The following is a 15,712-nucleotide window of genomic DNA, read 5'->3' as shown; positions in this document are numbered from 1 at the left end:
ATGCTTTGCTCTACCATTATTCTGAACTGCAAGTTGCAAATGACATTTTTCTCCTTAATATGTCTTTTCCAAGAAATGGAAAGATGGATTTAATTTTTAAGACAGTGGTCTCATTGCAATTCCATGTCAGGAGAGTCCTCTGAGAAGATGAGAAAATGCAGGCAGTCAAACAAAGGAGCCTCAGAAAAGAAGCCTCATCTCCAAGAGCTCAAAAGACACACATTAAAATGAGCTGACTGAACCTCAGTCCTGTGTCTTGTGGGCTCATCTTCAGGGAAATGAGGTCCACTACAGATTTTCTGATTGCAGCACTAGAGGCTTCTTTGTGCTTCTCTACCGGCCACTCAGGGTGGTATGACAATTTCCGCTTTGCCATGACAAAGATGTCCAGTTGGACATCTTTCTCCCAGCTCTCCCAAAATGGATTAAAATGAATACAGACAGAGACAATGAGTAAACTATGATGTAAAGTTTATATACAAGAATATAACATTTATCTGGAGTATTTACAAGGTTAATTAAAGCAATATTTTACAACTCTTTCAGATTAACCACTAGGTATATTACAGTTAGGCTACAGATGGTTTAATTTGCAAAATAATTAGAAAAAAGTTGCATTCAGATCAACTGGCTCCAAAACTTGTTCTTTTTTTTTTTTTTTTTTTTTTTTTCTTTTCTGAGAGAGAAGGGCTCAGACTTGTGGAAAATAAAATGTGAGAATGGTTAATATACTCTTACTGGTGCCTATGTATCACATGCAAGAGTCATAATGTGACCTTTATAGTGTTAATACAGACGGGAAGCCGTGTCACCTCAGCGGAAGCGCTGTGCCCGTGGTGACAGGCCATGCTTGGCTTTCTCTGCGTCTCCTGCTGTGGCACAACAAACATGCACGCATACAGAGAAGCGGCAACATAAATGAACCAGCATTACCGAAACGAAGAGGGAGAGACCTCAGACCAAAGTCACGTTTGCAACCATAAAAAACCCCCAAGCTTTAAGCGAGATACTTTAATACTTCCCAAAAATAGTCATTATTATTTTTTTTTTATTACATTTTAACCTATGTACAAAAACGGAGGGGTTCTTCCCCTCCTGGAGAGCGGTCGCTGTGTCTTGTGCCCACGGCATCTCGAGGCTCACAGGGGCCAAAGCAGGAAGGTGCGGGAGGCCCAGAGAGCTTGGGACAGGGGTGGCTGCCGGAGGACAGCCAGGGATGAAGCCACTAACACTGCAGTTTGCGGATGCTGCGGGAGAACCGCTTGAAAGCCCGCTGCCCTTTCTGCCACCGCTTCAGCGAGGTGATCACGAGTTCCCCAGCTTGCTTCTGCCCCATCACCAAGTAGGGGACGTTGATGTCGTTCATCTCATCGCAGGTACACTGGAGGCCACCTTTGAGCCAGAGCACTATCTTCCTCAGATCTCTTTCTGTCAGCCCATTCAGCTTGTAGATGGTTTTGCTCTTTGTTTCGGGGGTGATCTTGGTATCCCCATTGATGTAGGCAATCTCCTTCACTTTTATCTTCAAGGCTAATAGAGCGAGGGGAGGGGGAAGTGGGGAGAGGGAGAGAGATTGAGAGGTTTTTTTCCCATTAGTGCACATAAAGAGGACCTGGGGAGGGAGGTGCTCTATTGCTAATTAAACTGTCAGGGCTGACAGAAGAGGCAGCAGGTGGCTCCATTTCTAAAGCCACAAAGGGCATGCAAGTCATTTCAGTTTGAATCAACCTTAGGGTTGAGGGTTTTTGGACTGCTTTTCTCCTCTCTCCCCTCCCCCTCTTTTCCCTTCCTTTCTAAATTAATATTTTTTCCAGCTTTTCTCCTGTTTGCAACAGAGAGAGGGCACGTTTGCTACACTAAGCAGAGCACCATTTTTTTTCTGCTGGGAGAGGACAGCCTTCCTGAAAGTAGCGTTTGAAGGGGAGGTGGAGAGGCAAGTATCTAGACCTAATCTGAAACCTGATCTCTCCTGCAGCTCAAAACTTCTACACTTAATTTATTAGGCTGGAGAGGATTTTAGGCAAACCTGTAAGGAAATGATATTTCACATGCATTGTTTTTTTGAAAGAATAGATCCCATGGAGGGCAAATTGGTCCAACAGCTGCATTCGATTTGGTAAAATAACTAGGAAGGGGATACAGAGCCCTCTGAGAAGCTGTGGGGCATGTTTAGCTTTAGGAGGATTTATCTGAGTGCAATTTGCCAGGCCAAAAGTATTGATTTTTTTAGCAATTATGTCCCACAATCATGGTTTCAGGTTTTGGGTGGGTTTTTGTTTTCTTTTTTTAAAGAAAGACTTTTGAATTGTTGTAGATACTTACACTACAAATCTGTTTCCAGGTATTAAACACTGACCTATTGTAAAAGGATTCCCCTCCTTATTCCCTTTTGCTCTTGAAATGCTAATGTGTGGATAATGTGTCCTTCAGTTGTCTGTGTTGAAGGGGCTTTCTTGTCCTCCTCTAACCCCAGATCTTCCCATTAAGTTTATATCCCCAATTGTCTGTGCATTACCTTCTCTGTCAAATGATATATAGAGCTTCATTCTTAATCTGCAGAGAGAGTCTTTCTTATGATACACTGAGATTGGTCATGCAGCTCTGTCTCAAACATCTAAATGAAGCTTTGCTCTACTTCTCCCCAGGCAATAGTCTGCATGAAAGATTCTCTTTTTTTTTTTCCTCTTCATTTTACTTTCTACTGGGCTCGCCAGCAACATCCACATAAAAGAGCACTACTTCAAAACAGTAAACAGAAAAGAATGATAAAAAGGGCTACTTTTTACTCCAAGGTGGAATTTTGTGTTTCATGACCCAACGGTCAAAGCCCTGCCTTTATTCAGGCACATCTCTCACTGACTCCACTGGGAGCTGTACCTGATCCTCTGCTCTCAAGTTTCAAGCCAGAGGAGCTCTGCTTCCACTTACCAAAGTCGTTTTTGCAGAGGTTTTCCACGATGTCATTATCATCTTCATTTTTGTTTTTGCAGGCATCACAGACCTTGGGTGCTGGAAATGCAAGCAACAGTCCCCGTCAGACCCGGGGAGAAAGGAACAGCAGGTGGCGTTGGGAACCCTTTGGGAAACGCCAGCTTCCATCCCCTCACCCCGGAGCCTGCTCCTTCTCCCCCCAGCCGCGGAGCTGCCCGGGCACTTTGTGGCGCCTTATCCTGCTGCAGACCCGCTACAGGGGTCACGGTGGGCTTCTCACGCCTCAACCAAAAGTTTTTGTTTTAACGGGTAAAAAAGTAAAAGGGGACTGGGGAGGGAGGTCGAAATACAACACGGAGCCCCCCAGCTCCGCGCTACAGCGACGACTCTTGTACAAGGCGATCCACCCTCTGGATGCCGCGCGGTTTCAGTGCCGAGTCCCAGACCTTTTCTTTGAGGATGGAGATGGGCGCAGGCCGGTGACAGCTCCCCGACTGCGGTTTCCCCGGCCCCCTTGAAAAAGCCTCCCTGAGCCCGGTCTGCGGCCACCTCCCCGGTCTCCCCGTCCCGGAGCAGCGGGGCGAGCTGTAACTCAAGGCTGACGCCTTCCATCCCCCGTGGAAAGCCGCGGAGGGACCCCGCTGTCGGGGCGCCTCTTCGGGGGCAGATGCTGCCTGTCCGGGGGCGACCCGGCCGCTCCCTCTTACCTTCCCTGGTGACGGGGAGGATGTGATCGCTGCTGGCCAGCGGGATGCAGAGGTCGTTGTCCTTGGGGAAGCGGCTGCAGTCCAGCATGTCGGGCCAGGGGAAGCCGAAAGCGGACATCACCGGGGCGCAGCTCTCCTTCACCTCCTCGCAGAGCGAGTGGCAGGGCTGGATGATCTCGTCCAGGTCGTCGATGCAGACCGGGGCAAAGAGGGAGCAGAGGAACTTCCTGGTGTCGGGGTGGCACTGCTTCTGCACCAGCGGGATCCAGGTGGTCGCCTGCTCCATCACCTCCTGCACCGTCTCATGCCCCAGCAGGTTGGGCAGCCGCATGCTCTGGTACTCGATGCCCCGGCACAGCAGCATCGGTGCGGGGATGGGCTTGCAGTTGGAACGCTTGTAAGAGAAGTCGGGCTCCCCGAAGGGGAAGAGCCCGGCGGCCGAGCCCATGCACTGGGACGCCAGCAGGAGCAGGGCGTAGAGGCGGCGCTGCATTTTGGGGCGCGGAGGAGGTGGAGGGGGGGCTGGCGAAAGGCTCGGGGGGCCGGGGTGACGGGGCGGGCGGCGCGATGCTACCTCAGCCGCGGGCAGCGTCCCCCAGCCCGGGCTCCTGCTGCCAGGCGGGGACTGAGAGTCTGAGCGAGATGCTGGGGCAAACGGGAGTTTTCTGGATTTTTTTGTATGCAAATAGCAGGGGGAGCGGGGGCTGGGAGGAGCCTGGTGACAGCCATCCAGAAAGGATTGGTCACTACTTTCTCGGTCTGCTTTTGCTCAGGGGGATTGTCTTTTGGCAGGAAATCCTTGCAAGGAACATTACCGTGCGAGCACGGAGACGGAGGGAAGGATCCCGGCGAACAAAGAACCCCGAGGAGCTCTTGTGCCGGGCAGGGCCCGTGGGGAGTTGGAGGTGAGCTTTGCCTCAGGCACAGCTGCTGCGGAGCCGCCCCGCTCCCCCCGGCACCCCCTGCCCACCTCTGGAGTTTTCGCTGCCAGCGGACGGGAGATGTGGCAGGGTCGGTCCCCAGGCAAGGGGCGAGGCTGGCGGCTCCCTCATCCCTCGGGGGATGTTTGGCACCTCCGGCCCCTCCCTGCGATGCTGGCAGGGCTCGGCCCGGGGCTGGAGCGGCAGGCAGTACCTGGGAGCTGCCGGCACTGCCCGCCCCAGTCCGGCCCTGCCCTGCCCTGGGGACTGCTGTCAGGCCGGGCCCTCCTGCTGCCCCCCAGCCCCTCCTGCCCCTGGCCCTCCCCTGCCAGGAGCGGGGTCTGCAGCAGACCCGGGCTCTGCAGCCCCTGGATGGACCCCGACTGCCAGTGGGGGATTTCCCCGAGTGGAAGAATCCAAGTGCTTTCGAAATACTAGCACGTTTTTCTGAGGCTAAAAGCACGGGCCTGGCTCCGTGCAGCATAGGCACATCCCTTCACTCCTGTCTTCACCTAGAAACTCCCTTGAAGAATTGTGTTTGTGTTGATTTAACACCAAAGGGAAGACAACAGGCAAGGCGCTGGGATCACAACTCAACTTCAGTGTGCTTTGGATAATTTTTGGATTTTTAGTAATATTATTTATGGGGTTATTATTGAAAAGAGTAGGCCTGTGTAGTATCATTTTGTGGTAAACCACATTCATTAATCAGCTACTGAATATTTCTCCTTATGGAGATGTTTTATGGGAAGCTGGCCTCAGCCATGATGACTTCTGTAAATTGCAGGATCCCTGCACATCCAGTTTCCCTACTGGGCTTTCCCAGATATGTGACTCATTGCTTATGGCATAGGAAAGAGATGGGACCTGCAGCATTGCATGGCACAGGTCTGCCATGCTGGAATGGCTGCAGGGCTGCCTCAGGCAGGCTGCTGTCACATGGTGAAGCCAGTGCCAGCTCTTCCAGAGGAGATTCCAAGATCCCTTCCACTGGACCAAGTTTATGAATGTAATCTCTCTGTAGGCCAGCATGTCTCCTGAAGTGGTTTGATACCTGGAAAATAAACATCCTAACTCTAGTAGTGTCTAGTATCACTTGTGGTAAGACATAAAAGTAGTTTATTTCTTACAGCACCACTTATTCTTGCCATTAATAATTGCCTTTAAACAGAGCACATATAAGCTGCTGGCCTCAGTTCCATAGGACTGAGCCCCACTGATGGCTTATGGTGCCCATTTTAAGCCTATTTTGCCAAGTGCCAGAGGCTGTAGCCCTTGTCATTTGCCAGGAATGTCCCTTCCAGTAGAACCAGTGCTGGTTCTACAAGTCTCCGTTCCCAAATTCCTGTTTGGTGGAAGGAAATCTACCAACAGGTTTGTTCTTACCCTGAATGGCCAGGCTATTCACTAGGTCTTTGTAAAATGGACAAGTTTGTAGTTTGTTTTTCTCTGTCTTTTTTTCACTGCTTCTAATTTTTTGGAGTCATTGATATACCCTCAGGTGGATTTCAGCACGATTGGAAGAAAACTTGCCTGCTCCATAAATTCCCCGTACACCACTTTCCACCGATGCAGCCAGCAAGGCTATGTGGAAGCAAAGACCCAGATGTGAGCAGACTGTTTAGACTAGAGATAATAACCATTCTCTGTGGTGGAGGATGAGACACTTCCGACAGAAACCTGCTCATTCTTTTCACCAGACTTGTTTGCTTGTTTGTTTCCAGCTCACAGGAAATAAGCAGAAAAACCACACGTTTTCCTGGATTACGCCTTGATGTGAAACAAGGTTTTATTGAGACCTTATTATTTCCATTTTTAATGACCCCCGGTGAACTCATTTACTCTAAGTTTAAAATGACCCGAGATCACGTAAACAAAACCAGCCTGCAGACCCGAGCAGTCTCTGGTGTCCTCGCAGGTGAAAAGCGCCAGAGGGCGAGGCTGTCTTCAGCCCTCCTCGCTGCCAGCTCGGGCACGGCCTGAGGACCCGAATGCTGCTCGCCGTCGCTGCAGGGCAGCAGGGCCCGTTCACCGTGAGCCCAGCCGCCTTCCCGGGGTGCATATGATGCTCGCCCCCTGCTCCAGCACAGCCCGGCGCTGCCCGCCGGCTCTCGGGGCGTGGGATGTGCCTGAGAGAGTCCCCGGGGGCAGCTCCGGCCAATAAACATCCCCTGTCTCTCGCTTAATTGGGAGCGGAACTCGGGAGCGGGGACGTTCAGCCCCGGCTCTCCGGTAGGTGTGGGGCCCGCTGCCGCCAGGTAAGGCGCTGGCATCCACCTCCCACGAAAGCCATCGGGTTGGAGGCTTGGGTGACCTGGTACTACCTGGCAGGAGCCAAGCAGGACAGCCCTCCTAAAATATAATGATGTTATAAGGTATACCTCCTTTTAAAAAAACTGTATTAAAGTTTGCTTGATTGTTTTAAAGGCAGTGTAGGCTTTTGAGCATCCGTAAATTCATCAAGTGCCATGGATAGTTAAGCCACTTTAAAGCCTTGAAAGTAACATAGGCGTTTAAGCCACTTTAGATGTTTAAATCTGTATAAGCTGTTAAAATGCCTTTAATCCTCAGGTGCTTATATCACCTTAAATCTTGGGAGTTAGGTGGGAGAATGAGCTGCCTGGAAACACCTCAGCTCCAGTTCCCCCCAACCCTCAGTTACCTGATGGATGGTGGTGAAAATGAATGAACTGTGGGGAAAACGACAGGAGTCCTTGGAACTTGCACGGAGTTCAGTGTTGCATTGTGTTCTAAGGAGTGTGTCTGTTCTGTGCCCTCTAAGTTAAAACCGTGGTGCTGCTTCCCCTTGTTTTCAAGTCTTGATAAGAACCATGAACTTCTGTACATTTTTCTGGCCAATCCTGACAGCAGAGGTGTGGAAAAGCAAAAATGTGTTGCCTTGCCTCTGTGCTAAAGAATAGGCAAGGCACTTGCTTTAACACAGGCAGCAATAAAGAGTGTGAATTTGTTAATCTGTGTCATACTTTTCCATGTCTTCTGCTTTGAGATCACTTGGTCCCTTCCCTGGCCATGTACTGTATGTGGGAGGGAGCCTCTTTGCTTCTCTCTTCCCCCAGCCCTAGGAGGTGCTTTGGTGATGTGATGAGCTTTGAGGCAAAAAGCTGCCACCACTGATGGCTCCTCCAGTCAGGGCCTCACATTTCTTTGCCACCGACCTGAAGGTGTCATGGTCCTTTTGGGCTGCAGAATCATGGGATAACAGTGACTGGAGGGAACCTCTAGAGACCATTTAGTCCAAATTAATGCTTCAAGTCCTGGGTTTAGTCAGACTTGCAGTCTGACACACCTGAGATCTCTCTGGGATGCCTGCACCCTCACCTGGGAGGTTTAATTCAAGGTTGTATCTCAACCTCACTCCCCTTCCTGGAGAAAATGTTGAGCTTTCAGCACCTGGGAAGCCCACAAATTAGTTTTCCTTTGTGGGGAGATGGTGAGACTAGGATGGATGATTTGCCACTTTGAGAGCAATGATTTGCCATGGCACAAAGCACCCAACTTCCCCAAATGTCTGGGTGACGCTTTCACCACTGAAATGAGTCCAGCCCCACTGACTGGTGAGAGTTGCCAGGCCAAGCAGATTAGGGGAATGCTGACCTCAGGGGCTTTCTAAGCAAAACCCTGGGGCTTGAGGGCTTGCCCTTAACATTGTAGAGGAATTAAAAACCTGTGGCTTTTTAGCTCATTCTCTTCAGCTCATAAAAGGGCAGTGATAAGGACAAAACTGGTTTTCTCACCACGATGAAAACATCTGAAAAAAATTCTGCTTACCTTTAAAAATGGTCTCCAGCATCACACTACAGAAGTATTATTACTATTTGAATCTCACAGTTGAATTTGACAGGAAAAAAATAGGATTGCATAGGTTTTGATGTGAGTCAGTTCAGCCACAGATCCCTCCTGATGCTGTTTCGGTGGCTGATAAGGTGGAATTTAACATTTTCCAGATCCAGACTGGGCAGCAATCTTATTTTTTCTGTTGCCACAACATTTAAAATTTCCATTGTCAAAAAACTGTACGTGGTGTAAATATATCTTCCCCTCTTCCCCCGCCCCCCTTCTTCTCTGGAAGGAACCCTTAAGAAATAAGTTATCCTTTTCTTTGCTTTCCGTTTGGAATGCTCACAGAAAATGCAGCAGGGAGCATGCTCGAAAGGTGTTGAGGATGTGCCTGAGCGGCACAGGGGGAAAAATCTTCCTTGGGCGACGGCAGAAGAACCTCTTGGTGGCGCTTGTGCACACCATGTCGTGTTTTCCTCTGCCCAGTGACACGGGGGGATCGATCTTCCCCATGGAAACACGATGCTCTGTGTTTCTGCTCGCTGCCATTCTTCTCTAGGAATTCTGTTTAGGGACTGAAACTCCGGGCCATGTTTAGTCAGGGTTTGATATCACGGAAGGGAAAGATCAAACTGAGGCTGATTACTTTCTAATGGAAATTAAACCAAATGACACAGAGTTTTCTAGGTTTTCACTTTTATTACTATTTTGGTTTTAGTGGTCATTCCCTCAAGAGCTTCCTTGCATTTAGTATCTTCAAAATTTCAGATTTTTTTTTTTTCCCCCAGTTTGGAACATTTTCTGTAAGAACATTATTAAATGTTACTCCAAACCTCTGCTTTTTAATGTTGCCTTGTACTTTCTATATATATGAAGCAGTAGATATAGGTGCTTAGATGTTTTATTATGCACACACACACACACATATATCTATAAATCCAGATTTATTTGTATGCTAGTACTTCAGTAAGTTATGATCCTTCAAATTTATCAGACATGTATCTATATCTGGCTACAGTTTTTGTCGTAGTGAGCACTTTTGCTCATGCAGAATTTCTGTTCGTAATTACCATTCCCTTTACTATCTATCGAATCTAAGTGCTGGATAGCAAAGGTAGCAGAACCATGCCCTGGAGGACTATAATTGCATGTTACCTGGTTTTCCTAGTGTATTTTGTTTAAAAAGCTGTAATGTAATAAATCTTTCCTTTCTTTCCCCCTAGCTGCTATTTGCAGCCTGGTAGTAGCTAGCACCTTGAGCAGGGCCCCACGGTGTGAGCCATACAAAAGGACAGGGTGTTTATCCCAAAATGCCTGGGTTCTGTGTGGGGCAGGGGTGCTTTGGGTGGGGAGAAAGGAGAATTGCTGCCTCCATCTGGGCTCGATGACAGAACTACTGCCATCATAAGCCACCGTGTGAGCTTTGCTGTTGTTACTGTCATGAGGGGTCTAGCTCCAAATTTTACTCCCTGTTAGGACTTTGGCATGTTTTGGCCATCTGTGTCCAAAGTTGCCATTAGTACCACCCCTGATGAGTGGCTGAAGCTGTGGACATTGGTGAGCTTTGGTGTGGATCTGTGTGCTGGGGGTCATGTAAATCTGCAGATGTATAGGAAGAAGTAGCCACTGACTGCTCTGCATCTGCAGTGCTTAGCAGAGAAAACAGCTGTAAATGCGTGTGTGAGTGAGGCAGGGATAGAAACTAACTTCTAGAACTGATTGCTTCTCGCAGGGAAATGGTCAGATTCGCTGTAGATAGCTAGTGTAATGGCCTCAAGGTTTGACATCTGTTATTTGTCAAGGGAAATTATTTTAAAATAATAATAATTTGTAATAAATACTTTTAAAAAGCAAAATCAAGAGAACCTGTCCCCCAAAGGTATGCTATTTAAAATAAAGCAATAAAACAGTGATGTCAGATTGTTCTAATCAGCAAGCCTCTGTATTACATTGGAGTTAAATTACGCAGTGATTCACATAATCAAACTAGTAGGCACATTATCAGTAATTTAAATATATTTGCAGACTCTAGAGTTGGTATTTCCAAATAATAATAAAAAATTCCGGAAGTTTGAAGTAGCTAACCCAGAAGCAGTCTGGATAACATGGCTTATGATGTATTGGTACTGCATTTGTAGTTTTCATAAGTTCAGAAAAAATTGAGAAAAAGCGAGCAACTTTCATTCAACCTGTATTGAAAGAATATATTAAAACTTTTGTTCAACATCTCAAATTTCTTCTTTCCTCTATTATTCTGCTTTCAAGCTAGAATTGTACCGTTTTACCTTCCTGAACTTGGTGCAGAAAAGTAAAGCTGAAGAATATTGTAAAGGAACTCCTATTTGAAATACATTATAATTGTGTTCTTCTCCACACATAGTTTTCCTTTCTCAGTACATGCAAATGCATACTTGTCATATAAGCTGAAGTAAGTTTTAGAACTCTCTAGCCCATTTATTTATTATTTTGGTGGATTTTCATACTTTGAATTATTAATTTGCTTCTGTCATTTTCTATGTTTTCAGTCTTCCCAGCTGTCTGCTGACTGTGGGAGTAATCCATCTTAACCGCCTTCTACCCAAATAGTTTGTTGTTGCTTGGTCTTCTGTTCAGATTGGAACTGCTAGTTCTGAGGGAAGTGAGTGTCTTGCATCCCAAATGTTCCCAATTGACATGTAGTTGTGTTGACTTACTTTGTGCAGGGAAAACTTTGTTTTTGGAAAAAAAAAGTGAGAATGTATTTGTCTGGTTTACTTGTGCAGTATTTTTTTCCCTAGAAAATTTCACAGCAAACAAGGTTTGTTTAGATCCTGTAAGCAAAGTTATAGCAGAAAGTGTGTCAGGGTCATTTTAGAATTAATATTTGTATCTGTGAATAATTTGTGAAATCATATTGTTTTGAGTAGTTTTATAAACATTAAAAATAAAAGTTACCATGGTTTACAGACATGTATGCTTTGCTACTTAGTGTATAGAGTTACACATTTGGGAGTTGAAAGAGTTCACGCCGGAAAAGATGAAGAAAGCTGAAACCATGTTGCATTGTCTTCACTTGGTTTGGTTGAAAATGGTGAAGTTACGTTGAAAATGATGCTTGGAATATCAGAGTAAACCCTTAAGAATGGCAATACCAATTCCCTTTACCCTGGTGTGCTATCACCTGTGTTTTATTCTTTTTTGCTTCTCTTTCCCTCACAACGATTTGCCCCTGTGAACACTGTGACTTTACCTGGCACTGTGTTGCACAGTCTGCCTGGGTGCACCCCTCATTAAGAGCTCCTAATTGTGGGCTGGGGTCATTAGCCAGTTCAAAATTAGAGCTTCTTACATGGCCAAGCAGGCAAAGAGCTGCCATTCTCTCCTCCCACCCTCAATGTTTGTAATTCTGACACCCTATGTGTACAGCAGTTTTCTGACAGAAATCACTTGCTGGTCGAGGGAACCATGAATCCGTGGAGAGCTTTCCTAGGGCATCCTAGGAATCCTTCCTCACCCCAGGGAAAGACTGGGAGTGTGATGTCCAGCTACTGAAGGTGTCCTACATAGTCCTCTGCTTGACAGGGAGCTTGGAGGCACAATCCACACACACACACATCCCCTCCTCATTATTTCTGGTGATGGGGTCAGTGACCTTGTCCTACTGTTGTGTCATTTAATCAAGCATCTCAACAGGGATGTTTCTCTTCTGCCACTTCAAAAAAAAAAAATCTCCTAACAATTTGCAATTGTCCCTTCCCCACTGGTTCCTGCCTGACCACATGTTTTGGGTTTTTTCCCCCTGCCTAGTGTCACTGGACATGGGCATGTTACAGCACTGTTAACCTCTCCCTTTTACTGTAGAAGTATCATCCTCCAGTTGTGGTTACTAAAATCCAGAATGCTGTGGTCAGAATGGAAAAAAATGAGAATGGGAACCTTAGGGGATTTCAGGCCCTGGTAAGGGGTGCTATCAGTTCATGTGCTCCTTGGCTCCTGCTCTTGCACTGTGGACCTGGCTGTGGTTCGCCTGAGGTGTAATTAGACAGACAAATGAGAGGCAAGATGGAAGGAATGTATGACATCTGCATATATGTGTCTGTAACTTCAGTTTCCACATGAAGATGTGCAAACCTCTGCCTGGACCAGGGGAATGAAGCACAGTTCTACGTGGGAAATGGAGAAGATTCTAAATCACATAGAAAATTGCTTTTGTTCTTTGGCCATACACCAGTCTCCATCTCTTTGGAAGACACTTGCCCTGAGATTCTGAGGAGGGCTTGAGCATTAGATCTATGTTGTCTGGTATAATTGTACTGGCTATTTGGATATATTTCTTACTCGTGCTCTGGCCACACCAGCAGGGTTGAAAGGATTTTGAGTAGCAGTTCTGACAGCAAAGGGAGAATAATCATCTTTACAGAGTAAACTCATTCAATATATTCTTCTGTGCTTTTGAACTCTTTTGACAACAAATCTCCCCCCTTTGTTATCTACCAGAGTCCCAGACAGCTAAACCTGCTCCTGCTCACTGAAAACCAGAGCAGCTCTGCAACGCATTTCATTAAGGGGAAGGGAAGGATCAGGTTAACAACCCCTCCCCCCAAAACCTAGTATAAATAAATATGTATTATAGCTTTGAAAGCATTTTTTTTCTTCTTCTTCTTCTTGAAGTTTTTCTTATAACAATTATGTGAGAAATTCATTATATGTGAGGATTTTGTAATAGTAAAGTGAATTAGCTGTTTGCGGACCTGTTCCCCTCTGTAAATGGGAACATGCCATATGATAGTGGGCCAGATTTTACTGTTCTAGGCATCACTGATATAGCTGTTTATTCTCCAAGCCTGGAAGAGATCCAGCAGGATTTAGTTTTATGAGGTTTAATGTAAAGGTGTTGTATTTCATGAGATGAAATCATAACACAGTGGGTTTGCAAGAATTCTGAAAGATTATTTTTTCAGAGTGTTGGCAAGCACGATTCTCCTGTGAATTATGTGTCTAAAAGAGAAATATAGATCTTCTTTCATTGGGTTGAAATGATAACTAATCCTTAATCTTTCCTAGATAGCCTGTGTCATTAATGCTGGCTGTGCATTTAGAATGTGTGCAGGTAACAGCTTTGATTCTCTAAAGCTATGCAATGCACAGCTGTGCTGTAGCCATAGGGGCTAGCCACATATTTGAAACTCCTGCTGTTGTTTTTGGGGTATGTCTGAATTTTGGATGGTTTTTGTTTCTTGACTTTGTGAAGAAGAGAGAGAAGCATCTGGCATCTCTCACCTATTTACAGTTGTAGAAGACCTATTAGTGTTATTACCTGTATCTGCAATATGTCTGTGAATATTTACCTTATGCTCAAGCAGATTTTCCTTTGGCTATTTGCTTGTAGAGAATAATAACTATTGAGCAATTTCTTGAGGTTTCTCTTCAGATCTGCCTCGTATATTAAGCAGATGAATTATTTAGCAGTGTCAGTTCCCAGCTACTTTTCTCTGCTTTACAGAAGTGTGTGTATACACTATACACTCCCTCTTTACTTTGCCTTGTTCTGGGAAAGGAGAAGAGTGGCTCTATGAAAGAGGTACAGGAAAAAAAAATACTTATATTTTTAGCTTTGCTTAATTCAGTGAGATTTCAAACAAATTGTTGCAACTATCTGTGTAAGTTTTACTTTCTAGAAAAAGGGGGTTTTGACGTTTTTAGAGTCAATCCACTAGTACTCCAAGGCCCCAGCACTGAGCTCTGAAAATTACCTCATTATTTAGCCCAGCCCACAGGGATGCTCAGCCCTGCCACCAGTCTAAGCAAGGCTAAGGTTTGGCTATACGAATGTTCATAGATAAAGTGAAACCCCTCAGTTGTGACCTTATAGGACAAGATGTCTTCTGCTTATGAGGGAGGTTGGCATCTTGCTCCTTGCAGTTAAATATTTTGAAATACATTATAGTAAATATACATGATTTTTAAATGTGCTTAGATATATTTTTTTATTTTTAATTTCATAAAGAGGGGACAAATTCTGGCTACTTTGGCTCTATTTTTTGGAACTATTTCAGGAACATTTACAGCATAATGCATATTTGAACTTGGGTCACTTACTGGTAATATCATGCTGTTGGTTTTGCATGTGGTGAGAAGAGGCAATACACCAGTTACTTCCTTGACGCTCATCAGTTCCTTTACTCTTTTGTTCATGCTGAAATTGGAGGTGATAGAAATGCACAGCTATGTGTTACTTTTTGGGTTAGATTTGCATAAATCAAAAAAGGGCCTGACTTACTGTGACGGCATTAACAAGTACAGCTTTATCCCCATCTGTGGCTACCAAATCAGGACTGTTTTTTAAAAGCTATTCCCTTCTCTAAATTGGCAGTTCATTATGGGGGATGCTGTTCAGTATTTGCAAACATATTCCTTTGGAGGAGGGGAACTTATGCACTGCAGTATTTATGCAATGGCTGGGAGCTTAAGCACAAAATATCTTCCAGCCATGCATCCATAAATCAAGCTGTGCTTTTGAAGGTATAAGTCTGGATATCCCAAATTGTGACTTACTATATATGATTTCAGCTCAAATGTAGTCATAATTATTGTGTGCCCTTTAGCCTACAGATGAAATGGCTGGAAAAAAGAGGATGGGCTTGACGTGAGGAGCTTCTTCCTAACTCAGGTTTTATTTTGGTCATATTTCACTGAAAAACCATTGCACAGAAATGCTTCCAGAAATGTTACAAGCCACAGGCTAGTGTGAAGCAAATAAAATTTTTAACTGCAACCCCCTGATCAGGAAGGAGGAGGTGAGGCTTTCAGACAGCTGGAAGAATTCTCCAGGCCCTAGTTCTCATGGCAGGCTTCAGATGCCCCAACATCTGCGGAAGCAACAATACAGCTGAGCACACAAGAAACACAGGAGGCTTCTGGAGCTCATTCACGGTAATATCCTGATGGAGTGGGTGGTGAGGGGAAACGCTCTGTGGAACCGGCTGGGAGGCACAGACCAGGGGCAGCTTTGGCTGTCTTGACTATGAGATGGTGGATCCTGAGATGAAGAAGCAAGGCAAAAAACAGGACCATAGCCCTGGACTTCAGGACAGAAAACTTGGGCCTGTTCAGGGTCTTGTTTGGAAGAATCCCATGGGATATAAACCCAGAAAGATGAAGTGTCCGGGAGATCTGGTAGTTTTTTCCCCAGGATCACTTTCTCCAAGTTCAAGAGCAATCCATCATCCTGAGGAGGAAAACCAAGCAAAGGCAGCCTGGTTTCCTGCTAAGAGACCTGCACTGAAGAACAAGTTGCTTTTAACTAAATTCAAGAACAATGGGCAGCATGCATGAGGTAAAAGCAGGGACAGGTAACTCAGGAGGCACAAAGATGAT

At 45.7% G+C, this 15,712-nt stretch overlaps 2 protein-coding genes across 4 annotated transcripts; one reads left to right on the top strand and one right to left on the bottom strand.

Moving 5' to 3' along the window:
• On the bottom strand, window positions 1–4,254 carry SFRP2 (secreted frizzled related protein 2). Its single transcript, XM_005517568.3, has 3 exons — window positions 3,639–4,254; window positions 2,929–3,009; window positions 1–1,530 (listed from the first exon to the last, which is right to left on the bottom strand). The coding sequence occupies exons 1-3, from the start codon at window positions 4,129–4,131 to the stop codon at window positions 1,226–1,228; spliced, it is 879 nt and encodes a 292-aa protein (XP_005517625.2). The 5' UTR covers window positions 4,132–4,254; the 3' UTR covers window positions 1–1,225.
• Window positions 1,689–7,409, top strand: LOC148184158 (uncharacterized). Of its 3 annotated transcripts, XM_088057122.1 has the most exons (5): window positions 1,689–1,933; window positions 2,991–3,061; window positions 4,431–4,543; window positions 6,060–6,166; window positions 6,283–7,409. In XM_088057122.1, the coding sequence occupies exons 2-5, from the start codon at window positions 3,016–3,018 to the stop codon at window positions 6,539–6,541; spliced, it is 525 nt and encodes a 174-aa protein (XP_087913248.1). In that variant the 5' UTR covers window positions 1,689–1,933; window positions 2,991–3,015; the 3' UTR covers window positions 6,542–7,409. The 3 variants fall into 3 exon arrangements, 1 of the variants encoding a protein (XP_087913248.1); XR_015772838.1 differs by lacking the exons at window positions 1,689–1,933; window positions 2,991–3,061 and adding an exon at window positions 3,846–3,975 and having other exon boundaries at window positions 6,060–7,409; XR_015772839.1 differs by lacking the exons at window positions 1,689–1,933; window positions 2,991–3,061 and adding an exon at window positions 3,855–3,954 and having other exon boundaries at window positions 6,060–7,409.
• The last annotated feature ends 8,303 nt before the right edge of the window (window positions 7,410–15,712 follow it).

This window comes from Pseudopodoces humilis, chromosome 6 (assembly GCF_049639895.1).
Source record: "Pseudopodoces humilis isolate 2021_Gansu_Grassland_sample_001 chromosome 6, ASM4963989v1, whole genome shotgun sequence".
Taxonomy (NCBI): Eukaryota; Metazoa; Chordata; class Aves; order Passeriformes; family Paridae; genus Pseudopodoces; species Pseudopodoces humilis.
Note: the sequence above shows the minus strand (reverse complement) of the source record. Positions and strands in the feature narration are given on the sequence as shown.

What these genes read in the sequence shown, in the direction of transcription:
- LOC148184158 (XM_088057122.1), top strand. Translation starts at nt 3,016, where the DNA reads ATGCAAGCAACAGTCCCCGTCAGACCCGGGGAGAAAGGAACAGCAG. An exon ending in CGGGGAGAAAGGAACAGCAG is followed by an intron (nt 3,062 to 4,430) that starts GTGGCGTTGGGA and finishes GTCTTTTGGCAG; the next exon opens with GAAATCCTTGCAAGGAACAT. An exon ending in GGGCCCGTGGGGAGTTGGAG is followed by an intron (nt 4,544 to 6,059) that starts GTGAGCTTTGCC and finishes ATATACCCTCAG; the next exon opens with GTGGATTTCAGCACGATTGG.
- SFRP2 (XM_005517568.3), bottom strand. Translation starts at nt 4,131, where the DNA reads ATGCAGCGCCGCCTCTACGCCCTGCTCCTGCTGGCGTCCCAGTGCATG. An exon ending in CCTCCCCGTCACCAGGGAAG is followed by an intron (nt 3,010 to 3,638) that starts GTAAGAGGGAGC and finishes TTGCATTTCCAG; the next exon opens with CACCCAAGGTCTGTGATGCC. An exon ending in CCTCTGCAAAAACGACTTTG is followed by an intron (nt 1,531 to 2,928) that starts GTAAGTGGAAGC and finishes TCGCTCTATTAG; the next exon opens with CCTTGAAGATAAAAGTGAAG.